Here is a 16,551-nt window from a genome sequence, read left to right as displayed (position 1 = left end):
GGCCCAGAAAGGAGATTTGGACAGAAATGAAACACCTTCGCTGGCTTTTTTTTTCCCTTAACCCTCTGAAGCTGAGGTGTCTCAGAACATTTAGTTATATATTTGATATGATTTCAGCAAAAAAAACAAAAAAAAAACCAGCACTTTTTCAGCTTTACATGCAACAGAACCCAAAGTTCTTCGACACTATAATTATCTGTAACAAAAAATTGCATCGGGTTACGGGATACAGGTTTGTTTTGTTTTTTCGTCTAACCGGTATTTTGTTGTTCGTGTTATAAAACGTCATCTGCTGAAAGTAATAGACGGATAAACTTTATTAAAGCTGACAGAAATAAAGACGCCGAGCTGACACGTGAGTAACGCAAGAACGATTATCGTCCAGTAGATGTCAGGATTGGACTCGGAGTCATATATTCATTCGTTCATCTTCTACCGCTTATCCGAACTTCTCGGGTCACGGGGAGCCTGTGCCTATCTCAGGCGTCATCGGGCATCGAGGCAGGATACACCCTGGACGGAGTGCCAACCCATCACAGCGCACACACACACACACACTCTCATTCACTCACACACTACGGACAATTTTCCAGAGATGCCAATCAACCTACCATGCATGTCTTTGGACCGGGGGAGGAAACCGGAGTACCCGGAGGAAACCCCCGAGGCACGGGGAGAGAACATGCAAACTCCACAAACACAAGGCGGAGGCGGGAATCGAACCCTCGGCCCTGGAGGTGTGAGGCGAACGTTCTAACCACTAAGCCACCGCCTAAGCCACACAGTCAGTGTGAAGCAGCACAGTCAGTGTGAAGCAGCACAGTCAGTGTGAAGCAGCACAGTCAATGCAGAGTTAAACAGATGTGTTTTTAATCTTGATTTAAAAGCGTCTACTGTTGAAGCACATCTGATCTCTTCTGGAAGCTGATTCCAGCTATAGGTGGCATAATAACTAAATGCTGATGCACCTTGTTTTGAGTGAACCCTTGGTATCTCTAACTGACCTGATCCTAATGAACTTAGTAGTCTGCTTGGTTTATATTCAATTAGCATATCTGTCATGTATTTCGGTCCTAAGCCATGAAGTGATTTATAAACCAGTAACAATACTTTAAAATCTATTCTAAATGTAACTGGAAGCCAGTGTAAGGACCTGAGGACTGGAGTGATGTGCTCAGATGTTTTGGTTCTGCTCAGAATTCTGGCAGCAGTGTTCTGTATGAGCTGCAGCTGTCTAATGGTCTTTTTGGGGATCCCAGTAATGAGTCCACTGCAATAATCCACCCTGCTGGTGATGAAAGCATGAACAACTTTCTCTAAGTCCTGTCTTGAGACAAAACATCTAATTCTGGCTATATTTCTGAGATGGTAGTAAGCTGATTTGCTTATCGCTTTCACATGACTACTGAAATTAAGGTCAGACTCTAAAACTACACCAAGATTTCTGACTTTATTTTGTGTCTTTAGACCCCTAGAGTCAAGGTGTGTGTTAACCTCGAGAGTTTCATCTTTATTTCCGAATACAATGACTTCGGTTTTGTCTTTGTTTAACTGGAGGAAGTTTTGATGCATCCAACTGTTAATTTCATCAATGCACTTACATAGAGAGTCACTGGGGCTGTAGTCATTAGTGGACAGGGCTAAGTATATCTGGGTGTCATCTGCATAGCTGTGGTAAGCAATTTGGTTCTTTTTCATTATTTAACCAATTGGGAGCATATACAAATTAAAGAGAAGCGGTGCAAGAATTGAGCCCTGTGGGACTCCACATGTCATGGATGTCCACTCAGATTTATGGTTACCTATGTTCACATAGTAACCTCTCCCTTTTAGGTATGATTTAAACCATTTGAGGACCATCCAAAAAAGCCCTACCCAGTTTTCCAGTCTATGTAAAAGTATGGTGTGATCTACCGTGTCAAAGGCAGCACTAAGATATTTTTTACACTGATATTTTACCCGAATCAGAGTTTAAGCGAATATCATTTATTATCTTTATGAGCACTGTCTCTGTGTTATGATGCTGGTGGAAACCAGATTGAAAATTGTCCAGGTAGCCATTTGCCATTTGAATTTGAATCCTTAAGAGGATCGGGTGACTAATATGAACCGGTGGTTTTCAAAACAATCTACCTCTAAAATCGCCTTTTACTGCTAAAGTTGTCTTGTGTTTTTATTCAGTACCAAAATCAATAACAGGGTATTAGACCCCTGACCCAGTGAATCAGCATGAGGACAAGGGTTCAAAGCAGGTCTCTGGATAAAGCTGTCTGTCAAGTGACTAAAAAATAAATATTACTTCAATTTCATTGATTTGCACAGAAGCGTCTCTACGTCCTAAACTAACCGATGTCGAAGTAGTAAATAACTTTTCAAACCGAGATATCGGTGCTAAGTATACGGACACGAGTTAGACGTCATATGAAAGCTCAGCTTCCGATCTTTCTCCAGGAGCTGTTCAGGATACGACATGACACGCTTCGCATGGCACGGACACACTTTCTAACCTAATTCCACACATAGGAAAGGTCTCCGATAATTACATATGGCTTCTTTAATTTGTAAACGCTGACTTCAGTTCTATTTACAGACATCGTACTGATAAACTAATTCGATCCAGATACCATGCGGTTTGGAAAGTAAAAACAGTGTGATACACTACAGTGTGTGTGTGTGTGTCATTGCTCCTTCCTGTCTTACACACTATCTGGATTTATCAGCGCACACAGTATCAACCTGGAGCTCATTACGACAGACGGACGCTGATATCGGACACACATTTCGATCAGTATCTTTGTTTATTTCCAGATAAGCACAAAGTAATCTGCTTTGAACTTTAATGCACTGCGTAATGCAAGGTCTCGGTGCCAATCTGTGTCTCTAACGTCGACTCGACAACAAACGTGCGATGTGATGAAAATGCTGAAATGTTCTCACAACAAATCTGTCTGCTTTTGATATGTTAATCCCTTTCCACTGCTTCTCTCTTTGTACCTATCCCGAGGCATCCAGACACTGTACCAGCTCCCAACGTCCTCTGTGGGACGGAGCCTTTGGACGTCCACTGAGCCGAGGCCGACTCTAAGAATCCTGAGACATCTCCAGTTAGACTCTGTGGTACTCAGGAGATCAGAAGTCCTTGAACCTCACACCAATACAACATTTAACCGACTGTATATTACAATCACACCCCCAGTGTCACCCATATGAGGATGGGTTCCCCCTTGAGTCCGGTTCCTCTCAAGGTTTCTTCCTTTACCAATTTAAGGGAGTTTTTCCTTGCCACTGCTGCCTGAGTCATCTCAGACTTGCTCATAGGGGAATAAATACATACACACTGTGAACTATATACATCTAATAATAATCTAGAATTTTTATTCTGTTAATTCTTATTTCTTTTATTATTCGTTAATTCCTTTATCATTAATTCTGTTTACCTTCTGCTCTGTGTTTATGTTCTGTAAAGCTGCTTTGAGACAATGTCTATTGTAAAAAGCGCTATACAAATAAACTTGTATTGAATTGAATTGAATTGCTTTAAACATATGGCAATCAGAGATACCGGATGGCTGCGTGACACGAGAAAGAAATATCAAATTAAAAATATACTATTAACATGGTTTGATTCTGTTCCACTTCAAAAAAAAAATATATATATATATTTTTTAGTGTTTAATCAAATTTAAAGGTGCGGTCTCCATTGTTTGAAAGCCAATGTTGAGATTTGAAATCACCAAAACAAACAAGCCCCTAACTCAAATGGGTCCCACCCCTGTATCGATAGCTCCGCCCACACATACATACGTAACCCAGGCAACTAATGGAAAGAAATGTTTATCATAGCTGAATGGAAGAACAATACGATTGCAGATAAACAAACAAGCAAAAATGACACACAAGCATAATCATTTAAAGGACCAAGGCATATATTAGTTCTGTGTAACAAAGCAAAACCAACGTTACTCACCTATCGAGAAGGAAAAAAGCGCCTCGGCGTCTTAAGTAAAGTCGGCCACATATTCACAGGTCGGAGTTTCCCGAGTCGATAACTCGGTAAACGCTGTTACTACACAAAACGCGGTTGTAGCTGCCTCTCTACATTACTACGATAGAAAAGAGGTGTTATTTGTGTAGTAACAGCGTTTAGCTCAGGAGTTATTGACTCGGGAAACTCCAACCTGTGAATATGTGGCCGACTTCCTGCTCCAGTTCGTTCCAGCGCTGGAAAGCTGATCCTATATTAACACGTCCTACTTCTTGCCTTATCGTAAGTCTTTCTTCTCTTTCTTTCTTTGTTTTTATCTTCCATGTCAATGTTAAAACCGCTTTCTGCTAACATCACACATGCGCACTGAACACTCTCTCCGCAGCATATTGACAAGACACGCACCTTTCTGTTCATCTGTTTTGTTTTTGTTTCATTTGCCGACCCCGACTCAGTTTTCTGAAGCATTTTTTAAAACAACGAAGACCCCGCCTTTAATGAGCAAATGAATATGCAAATGAATCTGTGACGTCACAGTGCAACTGTCAGACTGCACTATGACGTGCGTGTGATTATTATTTGACTGCAGACATAAAATTGTTGGTAAATCAAGTAATTTTAGCTCCAAGCTGCAAAGGTTTTAGTGCATCATTTATATTTGCGACAAAAGAGTGAGAACTTTCTGGAAATACACCCAAATGAGAATTTTGTCCACATTATTGAGTAAAAAAAAAAAAAGATTGTTAATGAGACTTACTTTGGGACAGAACAAATCTGCTGGAGCAGGCGGACAGGTTGCAGCTGCGGACCGGAACCTTGAGCCGGACCTGCTGGACCACCCGAACCTGCCGGACCAGGTGTGTGTGGAGGTGACGAGCTAGCAGTGTTAGCACCATGGTTAAAAACACAGCTTTCTCTTCGACTACAAGCTTCGGAATAAACGTTGAAATGTTCGACTGTAATCGATTGTTAGACGATTAAACTCCACATAGATAAAAGTAATAAAGTATTTAATTAACGATACTGAGCTCTTGCATTTAAGACCGGACACTAAAACGACACCTTCCCTTAAGGCTGCTGATGTTTGTCTAACAGCAGCTCGTGAAGCGTAACGTCTGACGTCAGGAACGTTTTAACCACTGATTGGTGGATCTGAAAAGTGGGCGGGATTAAAAAATGACAACATTGTTTTCTACAAAGTCTGGAAGTTTCCACTTAGAATTCTCATCATGTCAAAAACCATAATAACGTTTAGATATAAACACGGAACTTTTTTATGTTTTTATATAGTTTATGTTGCTTTTGGAAACTGGAGCGCCGTCGACCAATCAGCTTTCAATACTGAGGGGCGATTTTTGGCCCTGTGTGTGTGTGTCTATATACTGTGTGTGTATATATATATATATATATATATATATATATATATATATATATATACATATATATATATATATATATATATATATATATATATATATATATATATATACAGTTAGGTCCATATATATTTGGACACAGGCACAATTTGTCTATGTATGCCACCAGAATAATGCCACCAGCTTTAATTCAAGGGGTTGAACAAAAATATCAAGTAAAAGGTTCAGGAACTGCAACCATTTTTATGCACCGTCCCCAAATTTTCAGGGGCTCAAATTTAATTGGACAAATGAATATAATCATAAATAAAATGTTCACTTTTAATATTTTGTTGAAACTCCTTTGCAGGCTGTGACTGCCTGGAGTCTGGAGCCCATGGACTTCAGCAGAGGCTTGGGTTTCCTCCTTTCTGATGCTTTGCCAGGCCTCAGCTGTCTTCAGTCGATGTTTGTTCGTGGGTCTTTCTTCATTTGAATATATTGTCTTCTGGTAAAGTAGGTTCCTGACTTTTGTATACAATCTGCTTAACTCACTTTGTTCTAGAGTAGTGTGATTTAAATTTTGTTATATTTTATACCATTGTTAATCTTAAAGTGTTGGTCTTTGCTTAGTTCTTCTGTCAGCAGATTAATCAGTAGTTTCAGTCTCCCTTAAGGTGTGAATTGTGAGCAGGGCTTACTCATTTAAATTGAAGGTTCTCCTAAGTATCTCTCTAACATTGTAACACAAGTGTCTAGTACTTACCCTCCTCTGTTGTGTAAGTCTCAAACAGTGATGGTAGGTGTTCTCTGGAATTGCCAGTCTGCTGTAAAGAAAGCTGATTTTATCTCTGCTTTAACTTCCCATTACTCCTTTAATATTCTTGCGCTAACAGAAACCTGGATATCCCCACAGAACACGGCTTTATTGTTAAAAAGAGGTTTATTGTTGTCAAAAAGATGGTGCTTTACACCTCTCCTCTTGTCTCATTTAACCATCTCCTATTTTGAATTACATGTTATTCCTGGAATGAATGAATGAAATTATATATATATATATATATATATACACACACACACACACACACACACACACAGTGGTGTGAAAAAGTGTTGGCCCCCTTCCAGATTTTTTTTTATTTTCTCCACACGATTGTCACACTTTAATGTTTCAGATCATGAAACAAATGTAAATATTAGACAAATATAACAAGCATACACCCCTTTATAGGTTTAGGGGCAAACACTTTTTCAGACAGGGCCATTTAGGTTTCGATTTTGTTTTCCCTTAATAATAAATACCATCATTTAAAAACTATGTTGTGTTTACTTATCGTTGACAAATATTTAAATTTGTTTGATGATCTAAAACATTAAAATGTGACAAAACGTTAAAAAAAAAAAATCGGGAATGGGGCAAACACTTTCACACCACTGTATATTTTTTTTGCAATTCAAACAATAAGAAGATAATCTTTTTTGTTCCATATCCGACATACAAAACAGCTTGTTTTGAATTACACAAGGTTAAATATTCTTGCTGTAAACTATGGCTCACGTTCCCGCTGCATGCCAACTAGGTCATAGGCCTCATCTCAGCAGGCACTTGGATAAACCCATCGAGTCCCAGCACACTGACTGGATTTTAGACCTCTGATCTTGTGTGTTTACGATCATAATACACCGAGTTTGGTTATTTAACAGGTCAAGGTTCAAATCTGAAAGACAGAACGAACCATTCATTCTTTATCAGTTTAAGAGTGGAGAACATTTAAGTCTACTAAACTGAATTTAACAGAGATCTCCTACAGAGATTTTAGTGCAATTCAATTAAGTATTGAGAAAGTAGTTTGGATTAAAGCTCTTAGATGCCAATTATCATCTCCAATATTTTCATATATTACTTTTCCTTTCTCTAGAACTTTGTGTTAAATAAACCTGTATAACATCCTGTGGTGAGGAATTGTTTTTACCATTTCTATAATAAATCTCCAGTGTCATTGTATTAACTCAGTCTGTTTTCCCACTACAGGAAAGTCAGGATTTTGTGTTTCTCTTATAATAAAAAAAATGCTGGCAAAAGGAACAACGTTTATAACTCCAGTAAAACAAGCAAAAAACAAGAACTAACTAGTTAAGACAGATCATAACATAATGTAACTATATAATTGATTTATAAGTATTTATAAAGTGTAATTGTTTAAAATGGCTGCAGTGTAAGAGGGGAAACAACACTATGGTATGTGCTGTTACAGCAAATCAATACATCTTGGGATGCAATCAGTGACTCTGCTTCATCACAACAACCCATTATTGATTATTTTCCTGTAACAGCACAGCCCAGTGTTCTACACTGTAAATAAAGTATTTAATACCCAAACTCGTTTGAATGGAACAAAACACAAGACAACTCATAGGGAGAATAAATAACTGCCATCAAATTGTATTAAAAAACATGGATACAACATTATGTTGGAGAGAAAGCTTACGGAACAGGTCGAACGAAATAAAAATACTGCAAGATCGGCACCTGCCTCTGGTGGTTTATGCAAGTTCATAAAAAATAATAAATATGGAACGTCTTCAACGTCGATGATAAAACACACCAAAATACGTGACGTGTTTTCTTCAGCCTTCTATGCCTCCAAACAGGAAATACACCTGAATAACCGTAACGCTTACTACGGATGAAAATTTCAGCGATCTAACAATAGTCATTTTTAAACAAACCTTGAGTCTGTTTGTTTTTGCTGTAAAATTCGAAGAAATAGAAAGAAAAAAAAACACATCGATGAAGCGCTCAGCGGTTTTTGTACATGTATATTTACACAAGATCGTTAATGAGAACAGTATGAAAAATACAAACAGTAGTCCCTCTGTGTGGAGGGAGGACGAGAAGACGTGCTAGTCTAGAGCGATGAGGTCGTCCTCGTCGTTTTCGGCCGGCTGCTGGTCGAGGCGTTTGCGTTTGGGCACCGCTTCGTTCGCTTCGGCGTCTGGGAGCTTCCTCTTCAGGTTGCTGGTCTCCGTGGAAACGTCCATGGTGCTGGAGGAAGGTTCTTCATCGGAGTCTACGATCAGAACGTCCTCCTCTTCGGCCGCAGCTAAAGACATGTCAAAAACAGGGATTTAAACAAGCGTAAAACTTGGGTCATGTTGGAACGTACCGCCCTCAACGATAACGGTATTTCATACACAAAAAAGGTCTCGTAATATATGTGAAATTAAACACATTGCATGTAGGGTTTGAAGATTTGTTGTTACCTTTTGTTGAGGTAGAGGGCTGGGCAGTGTCTTTGTTGCCATTGGTGATGCTCTTGTCTTGTTCTGGAGCACTTGTGGGCGGAGCTTTCTCAGGGGCATCGCCCACAACTTCAAACTCTACATCCTTCGGCATTTCCTCGCTAAAAAAAAAAAAAAAAAAAAAAAAGTATTTAGCACCGCACTGCTCAGGTCTGAAGTGACACTTCAACACACTCACACTTACCAGTGCACAACGTTGACCAGAAGTGTGTAATCCTGGTGGAAATCGTCGGCTTGAAGCCGGCTGCCATTTCGGATGCCGAAGTCTGATAAAAGTTTGCCGTTGTTTGCTACAAACAGAGAGGGAGGAAAAAGTACGTATTTTCATGGATGCAGTTTGGTTACAAGTTTGACTCACAGAGTCAGGTAGGCGACCGAGATGCTGTTTAAATGCAACGGTGTTGTAATGAATTAGAGCTACCGTTACCATCCCAACACCTCCGTAACATCATGCCCCGAACTGGCATTTATTTTACACCACAACCGTGTTGTTCTGTTACAAAGCAGACACTCAAGACTACTTACATTAACAGAAAATGTCACCATTTCACAGATTAAACTTTTTTTTTAAATCGTTTGTTGTGGCGTGCCTGCTATATGAGCGGTTACAATAGAAACACTAACAGAGCAGAACAAAAAAAAATTAAAAGGTGGGGTCTCCGCTGTTTGAGAAATGCTTCAGAAAACTGAGTCGGGACGACAAACAAAACAAATACAAAACAAACGTGTAGCCAATGAGTAGAAAGGGGCGTGTCTTGTCGATATGGGCGGAGAGAGTGTTCAGTGCGCATGTGTGACATTAGCAGAACATTGCTTTGTTACACAGAACTAATATATGCCTTTGTCCTTTACATCATTATGCTTGTGTGTCATTTTTGCTTGTTTGTTTATCTACAATCGTATTGTTCTTCCCTTCAGCTATGATAAAGACACGTTTCTTTCCGTTAGTCGCCTGGGTTACGTATGTATGTGTGGGCGGAGCTATCGATACATGGGTGGGACCCGTTTGGGTTAGGGGCGTGTTTGTTTTGGTGATTTCAAATGTCAACGTTGGCTTTCAAACAACAGAAACCCCACCTTTAAATGTCAGATTTTGGCATTTGGGGATAACTTGTTATAAATGCAGGCTCACCTTCGGTCTCTCCTTCCTCTGAGGAGATGAGGATCGTCCCCTTGCCATCCTCTATCTGCACGTCCGGTGCCACCATGCCGAACTTCTCCTTCAGGATCTGAAAAATGAACACGTACGTGTAGGTTAAGGAGGATTACTGACCGAGGTAAAATAAATCAAACTTGTTGCTAAATCATTTGAAGGCATTATTGTAGACCATGATTAGACCCCCACAATTAGACCTTTTTTTTTAAAATCCATGTTCTCCATATTGTGCAAGAAAAGAAAAAACCCTCACCTTATCCTGTAGAGTCTGTACAGTGACTTTGTGCACGTTGAGTTTAATGGTGGCTTCGGGTTTGATGGCGCACACATAGCAGTTCGGATTGGGACGATCTAACGCACATGGAACCAGCAGCTTTTTCCTGGGGTTTGGCTGTTTGTTCAGGAAAATCTGAGAGAGAGAAAGAAAACGAGTGTGAGGAAGAACAAGTCTAGAAAAAGAAAGAGTATATATATACGTATTATAAGGCGCACCGTATTATAAGGCGCATGCTAAAACATACGGTCTACAAAAAAGGTAACAGAAGCAAAACAGTGAGTTTAGTTTAACTTTATTCTACTATTTAACAACACACACATTATTTTTTAATCAATCTTCTCCCAAAAACCCATCAAAGTCCTCATCTACTGTGTCTTCTTAACTTGGCGCAGATCATTTTCTTGCTTCCTCCACTTCCGAACCACAGATACATCGATGTTGAATTCTTTCAGCTGCTCTATTCCCATTTACAACCGCGTAACTGATAGCCTGTAGTTTGTATTGTGCCTCGTAAGCATCTGATTTTTATTGGCGGATGGAAAACCAACTTAAGGTGCATTTACCACCACCTACTGGACTGGAGTGTGGAGCGCATAATGGTTAGGAAGAAACAAATGTTTTGCAACATACCGGTAGCTATACTGTACCTACCGGAGGTGTGGCGAAGGTAAGCGTACGTACTGTACGTATTACGTAATGTTCTCTGATCGGTTTATCGCTGCCAGCGTACGTAGCGTATGTATTGCGTCCCTGTCCGTCAGCGGTCCGACAGTCAACCAAGCAGAACGCTTACTAAAGTTTTTACAGATTTACAGAAGGCGCACCGGATTATAAGGTGCACGGCCGATTTTTGAGAAAATTTAAGGCTTTTAGGTGCGCCTTATAGTGCGGAAAATACTGTACATACATAAAATCACGCGTCTCACCGTACGACATTGCTGGAAGTCCGAGTTAAGGATCTTGAGCGCCTCCAGCACGATGAGGCCTGCAATGACCGCGTTAGTGGTAGCGATGGCTGGGATGATGTTTCCGGCCATAGCTAGAAGAGAAACATCAAGCACATGAACACAAATAACGGTCAGCAGCACAGCGGACGACGAGCCGAGGCAGAGGTCATACCGCCTGATGAATGCAGCCAAGGTGAAATCTGATCCATCAAAAGCAAATATTGACTTATTGTGAACTGATAAGAGAGACAGAAAGCTCACGGCGTAGCGCATGCTCACATTTGACGTCGAAACGACTCTTCATGTTCATGCTGAAGATGTGCATACGCAGGTTAGCCGCCGCCGTCACAAAGTCCATGGCTGGAGGATCGTCCTGGCGACAGAGATTCGTGTTAGTCAGAAATAACTGCGTGTGTGTGTGGTCAGAGTTTGTGTATTTGAGAGAGACTGATGATCACAATATTCCAAATACAGTACATCAGTGTGTGTGTGTTTATTAACTGACCTTGTCCCAAACCAGCTCAGCTCCATCGCCTTTCTCTGCCAGTTGTGAACTGAGTGTGTTGACACTGTGCTGGAAGAGCTGACAGTAACCAGACACACTCAGCACCTGCTGGTCCTTCAGCCCTGTGCCACACCCCTCGTCTTGTTTGTTCACTGACACCACACACACACACACACAGGGCATAAAGTATACTATATGGCAAAAAGTGCATAACATCACCCCCACGTATGGCTGTAACCGTTAACCACAAATCTGAACTCACAACTGTACAGAATGTCTGTTTAATTTATTATAAATTTCACTTCACTGGAACCAATAAGCCTAAACCTGTTTCAGCACGAGCACGACAACGCTCCGGTGCATAAGGCAGCTCCATGAAGACATGGTTGTGAAGGTTATGGCTGGAATAGAAGAACCTCACTGAACTGGAACACTGACTGAACCCCAGGTCTCTTCACCCGTTAGTGCTTGACCTCACTAATGCTCTTGAAGCTGAATAAACACAAATCCCCACAGCCTCAATCCAACATCTAGTGGAAAGACTTCCATAATAAGTTGGAGCTTATTATATAACAGCAAACAGGGAACACATCTGCCTTTAACAGGAAAAAACTAAAGACAAACTGAAGCTGGACTTGTAATTTATAACCTGTGATAAATAACAATTTGGGTTGATTATATATAGGGCTGGGCGATATGGTTGAAAACTGTATCACGATATCAGTGTTTGATATCGGTCGATATCGATAATTACTGATATTGTTTATGACCCATTTAAAATATGGACCAGGAGAAAAATATATTACATGTAAACATTTTTATTTTAAACTTAACCTTCCTCTGATCAGAATCCCCTCGGTTATTAAGACAGAAATGTCAACAACCAGGAAAACTCAAATAATTATAATGTAAACAAGTCTAAACACTTAATTACCTCTTACCATTTAAGGTGCAAAATGCAAGAAAATGCAAGAAAATCTTTATAAAGTGTAATAAAAACAGTGCAAGTTTAGTGCTAGGAAGTTCACCAACTGTTCATCAGAAGGTGAGCACCTTTGTTAATGCAACCAAACTCGCGTCGCGACCTCGGTTTTCTACCGCCGAATGATAAATATCGAACGTTTTATCGAACACATTTTTTATTGATATTGATCATGTATATCGCAATACATATCGTTAGCGTTTTATCGCCCAGCCCTCTATATATTATATATAAATATATATATAAAAATGCGAATTGATTAATACAAGACCCCTCACCGAGCTGCTGAACCTCAGACCAGTCCAGAGGCACGGGTGCTTTCCTCTTCTTCCACAGTTTATCCATCGTCAACAGATACATGATGTCATCTTTGAAAAGCTGAGGAAAAGTAAAGAAAAAGTGAGCTGACGAAATTCACAAGAAATATTTCACAACAGAACTCACAGAACTTTTCTAACATGCTTTGGACTGCAATAGCTATATATGGTTAAAATGACAGTAAAAGCTTCTTGACTTGGAGCGACTCTCTTTACGTTCTGGAGAAAATGCGTTACGTGTTGAACGTTTAAACGAAGTGATTAAAACTGAACCCTGTGCCAGAACTCTGTATAATTCCTTGCACCTTGTTGAAGAGCTTGACGGGGTCGTAGCCTGTAGAGCGAGCCCAGTCTTTAGTGGAAATGCGCTTGATATCTCCATCTTGATCTGAAGCTTGAGCTCGTGCTGCCGTTTCTTCCGGATTCCCTAAAACGCAAGAATGCATAACTTACTCATGCCACGGTTTTATATCGAAAATGGTTTCGGTGATACGGTGAAGTCACTTACACGCAGCCTCTGGGTCAGCCGTGTCAGGAGACACTTCCTGATCTGCATCTTCTTCTCCAAACAGCTGACTGAGAGAACATCAAGACAAATAGTCACTGTAGACAACTCGACTCAAAATAGAGCATCACGGCATGAGATCCATACGATAACGTCGGCATCTCCGGGTGTATTGGGTTTCTCTAAACCAGACACAGACACTGCTGCAACAATCTATACGAGTGTTATGAGAAGACGTACTTAAAGAGGTATTTAGCCCAGACGATGCAGTGGATGGGTTCGGACGGAGTGTTCCGGATGGTGCAGCCGGGGAAGGTCTTCTGTGTGGGTTTGGGTTGACACTCGTAGCACTCTGTCACCCCCTGCAGGTTAAACAAAATGTTACACTGTGCACATCTACTCATGCGGGATAAGCTGCTCATTAAATTAAACTCTCTCGGTGTGAAACCATCCGCATTTCAAACCGACGCCTCACCTTCTTGATGACGGTGACCTGACCGAGGTATCCCGCGGTTCCGCTCTCGATCAGAGGAACATCTGCAGCCAGACACATCCTGTTCACGTGATTCCGGGCCGCTGGACACGATAAATGAATTGCGATCAAAACCGGGTAAATGACAAAACGAGGAGAATTCACACGTGCTGTACTGAAATGGGGTAAATCTGTATACCTCGGTTATCCAGAGCATTCATGGTCAGCTGAAAGTTCCTGAAGAATTCTACATTGTAGTCTGGACTGCAAAAAACAAAACAAAACAAAAAAAAAACAAAAAAAAAAAAAAACGAGGTGTTTTAAGAAGATCGCAGAAACACAACACTCGGATCTCACGGAAACTTGTAAAGTTTTGGACAAACCCTCAGCTTCATTTATCAAGTTGGACATGAACAGTTGTATCACTTGTATTTGGGTTCATATTCACTGCTAGTGTTTAGCTTCAAGCGCTCAAGTTTCTTAACAATAACAAAGACATTTTAAATATTTTTATTGAGTTTTATTAAGAACTCGTGACTCACTTCATAATGCTGTCATGGTACGCTGTGATGTTAGCAGAAGGACAGAAACGCAGCACGCTTTCTTTAGCAACCTGGAACCAAAATCAATAAAGAGTCACAAAACCTGAAATGAAAAACGCACAAAGCGCAGCGCCGTAGACCGGAACAGACCGAGAGAGACGAGCGGACGGACGTACCTGCGCTTTGGATTTCCCTACGTGCTTCTTCTGGAAGAGGAACTGTCGGTTCAGATTGCTCACGTCAATCGTGTCCAGGTCGATCTGCGGCAAAACAGCAGATTAAACACTTAACACTGAGATCTAGCAACAATTCAACCGCCAAACACTCGAATCTGATCAGACAGAAGGTTTATTTATGTCCAACGAGCCAATTGTAATATGTTACGGTTTCTTAACTTTTATATTTATTTATATTTACATTTACGGCATTTAGCAACCACCCTTATCCAGAGTGACTTACAGCTGAGCAATTGGGGGTTAAGGGCCTTGCTCAGGGGCCCAGCACTGGCAGCTTGGTCCCTGGGGTACGAACCCATGACCTTCCGATCAGCAGTCCAACATCTTAACCACTGTATATATAGTTTCCCAGTGTGTAAAAGTCTTCAGTACAGAGAAGTTTATTGTAAAACGATCGGATGCTCAGAAAGAGCAAGAGAAAAAGAGACGCCGGTGACAAAGAGACACATTTTATCAGTCAGAATTTAAGCAGAACAGGATTAATCCCCTCTCAGATGTTCCTTCAGACTATAAATGTGTAAAATGTGTAATATTTTCAATATAATTAATAACTTAAAGCGTAATCACTGACAATTCGCTGTGATGTGAGCGAGTGTCCGGGTCTGATATCAGTCCTTCATCACAAAATCTGACACCTCAGATTCTTCCTGCACTTTTTTAGCTAAACATCTTCACACTGATTGGTGACTTTAGTGCTTTTACACGTTCACTACAGTCTGTTGCACAAGAACACAAGAGTTTTGTGCTGAATTACAAAACAGTTAGTTTCTATATTGTGACTGATATTAATACACGAGCTGTAGGTTGTGTATCAGGTGAAACACGATAAATAAAACAAATCCACACCGAACGTTAACTTTAATAACACAGCTAGCCGATTAGCATTAGCACGTTAGCTTAGCCGTGAGGTTTAAACCCGCACACACACACAAGTCTCACATCCGGGCTTAAGACTAAATTATTACTGTTCGGTTTAAAATACAACTAGAAATGTAAAAAATAATCAAATAAATAAATAGATAAATAAATAAAACGACGCCTGAGTTCCTTTAACACGGTGTTAGCTTCCTAGCCGCTAGCTTAATGCTAGTAAATAACATGAGATCAAATATATTATATGCATTTTTAAATTAGAGCTTAAAGCACAGAAAATCTACATTTATTGGAGAAGTAATTAATAAAAACGGAATTATATTACATTAATATACAGCTCTTTGGTGATTGGTACATGAAGTGAAGTTGAATCCCAAATCAACGCCGTCGGCCCTACTTTATTGCACTATCTAGTGCACTTAAACACGGCGTCCGCACTACACCTAGTGCCCTAAATGTTGCCCTCGGAGTGATTTGGGACGCGGCCCACGCTTTTAGGCCGCACAAAGAAACTTACGACTTCGATGTTGTTAAAGCCGGTGAGGACGAGGTTTTTCAGCAGCTCGCAGCCGATACCACCGGCTCCAACAACCAGCACCCGGCAGGACGACACCGAGTCTGCGAGCTCTTTACGGAGCGGTCCGTCTAGTTTCACCTCCATGGTTGATTTCAGCTTATTTAGTTTTGGCGCCTGAAGTCACACGTTAAGATCCGGCGGCCGCTTAGAAGTCGACGGAACTGCTATGTCCTACCCGTATTCCGGTAAACCCCGCCCCCTTGTGTCAGGATTGGCTACCAAGGTCGATCTCGACATCTCATTGGACGACGTTGGGTATTTTTATTTTATTTAAAAAAATAGATTCGTTCCTTGCATAATAGTTAAAATCTGTATGTGAGTAAATATATTCCCAGTTAATATATTTACCATTTAACGGTTAATTTATACCGACCAATTAAATGATTATTAATTATTAATAATAATTAATAATCAACACAGATATTGGGCGAGATTACCATGACACATTGAAACAGACAAGCGACTGCTGTTGCGTCCGCGTTCCACCAGGAGGCGCTAAAACAATCAAACGAATCAACT

General features: G+C 40.5%; 2 protein-coding genes across 3 annotated transcripts in view; both read right to left on the bottom strand.

Annotated features, from left to right (window-relative positions):
• ca5a (carbonic anhydrase Va) overlaps positions 1-5,091 on the bottom strand; it is a 16,226-nt gene extending 11,135 nt beyond the window's left edge. The window contains exon 1 of one of the 2 annotated variants that reach the window (XM_027167906.2): positions 4,743-5,091. In XM_027167906.2, coding sequence (XP_027023707.1) covers positions 4,743-4,881 — 139 coding nt within the window. In that variant the 5' untranslated portion in view covers positions 4,882-5,091. Of the gene's footprint in view, positions 365-4,742 lie in introns of those variants that run through there. The other variant, XM_027167907.2, reaches the window with a different exon arrangement.
• A 2,663-nt stretch (positions 5,092-7,754) lies between these two features.
• On the bottom strand, positions 7,755-16,211 carry uba2 (ubiquitin-like modifier activating enzyme 2). Its single transcript, XM_027167905.2, has 17 exons — positions 15,973-16,211; positions 14,523-14,606; positions 14,347-14,417; positions 14,004-14,068; positions 13,808-13,908; positions 13,573-13,694; positions 13,336-13,403; positions 13,133-13,254; positions 12,789-12,888; positions 11,529-11,680; positions 11,303-11,396; positions 11,003-11,115; positions 10,053-10,208; positions 9,776-9,872; positions 8,828-8,933; positions 8,605-8,744; positions 7,755-8,444 (listed from the first exon to the last, which is right to left on the bottom strand). Exons 1-17 carry the CDS (start codon positions 16,114-16,116, stop codon positions 8,245-8,247), a joined length of 1,935 nt encoding a protein of 644 aa, XP_027023706.1. The 5' UTR covers positions 16,117-16,211; the 3' UTR covers positions 7,755-8,244.
• Positions 16,212-16,551: the final 340 nt, after the last annotated feature.

The sequence above is a fragment of the Tachysurus fulvidraco genome, chromosome 17 (assembly GCF_022655615.1).
Source record: "Tachysurus fulvidraco isolate hzauxx_2018 chromosome 17, HZAU_PFXX_2.0, whole genome shotgun sequence".
In the NCBI taxonomy this organism is placed as follows: domain Eukaryota; kingdom Metazoa; phylum Chordata; class Actinopteri; order Siluriformes; family Bagridae; genus Tachysurus; species Tachysurus fulvidraco.
The sequence above is the reverse complement of the archived record's forward strand: the minus strand, read 5'-3'. Positions and strand labels throughout refer to the sequence as shown.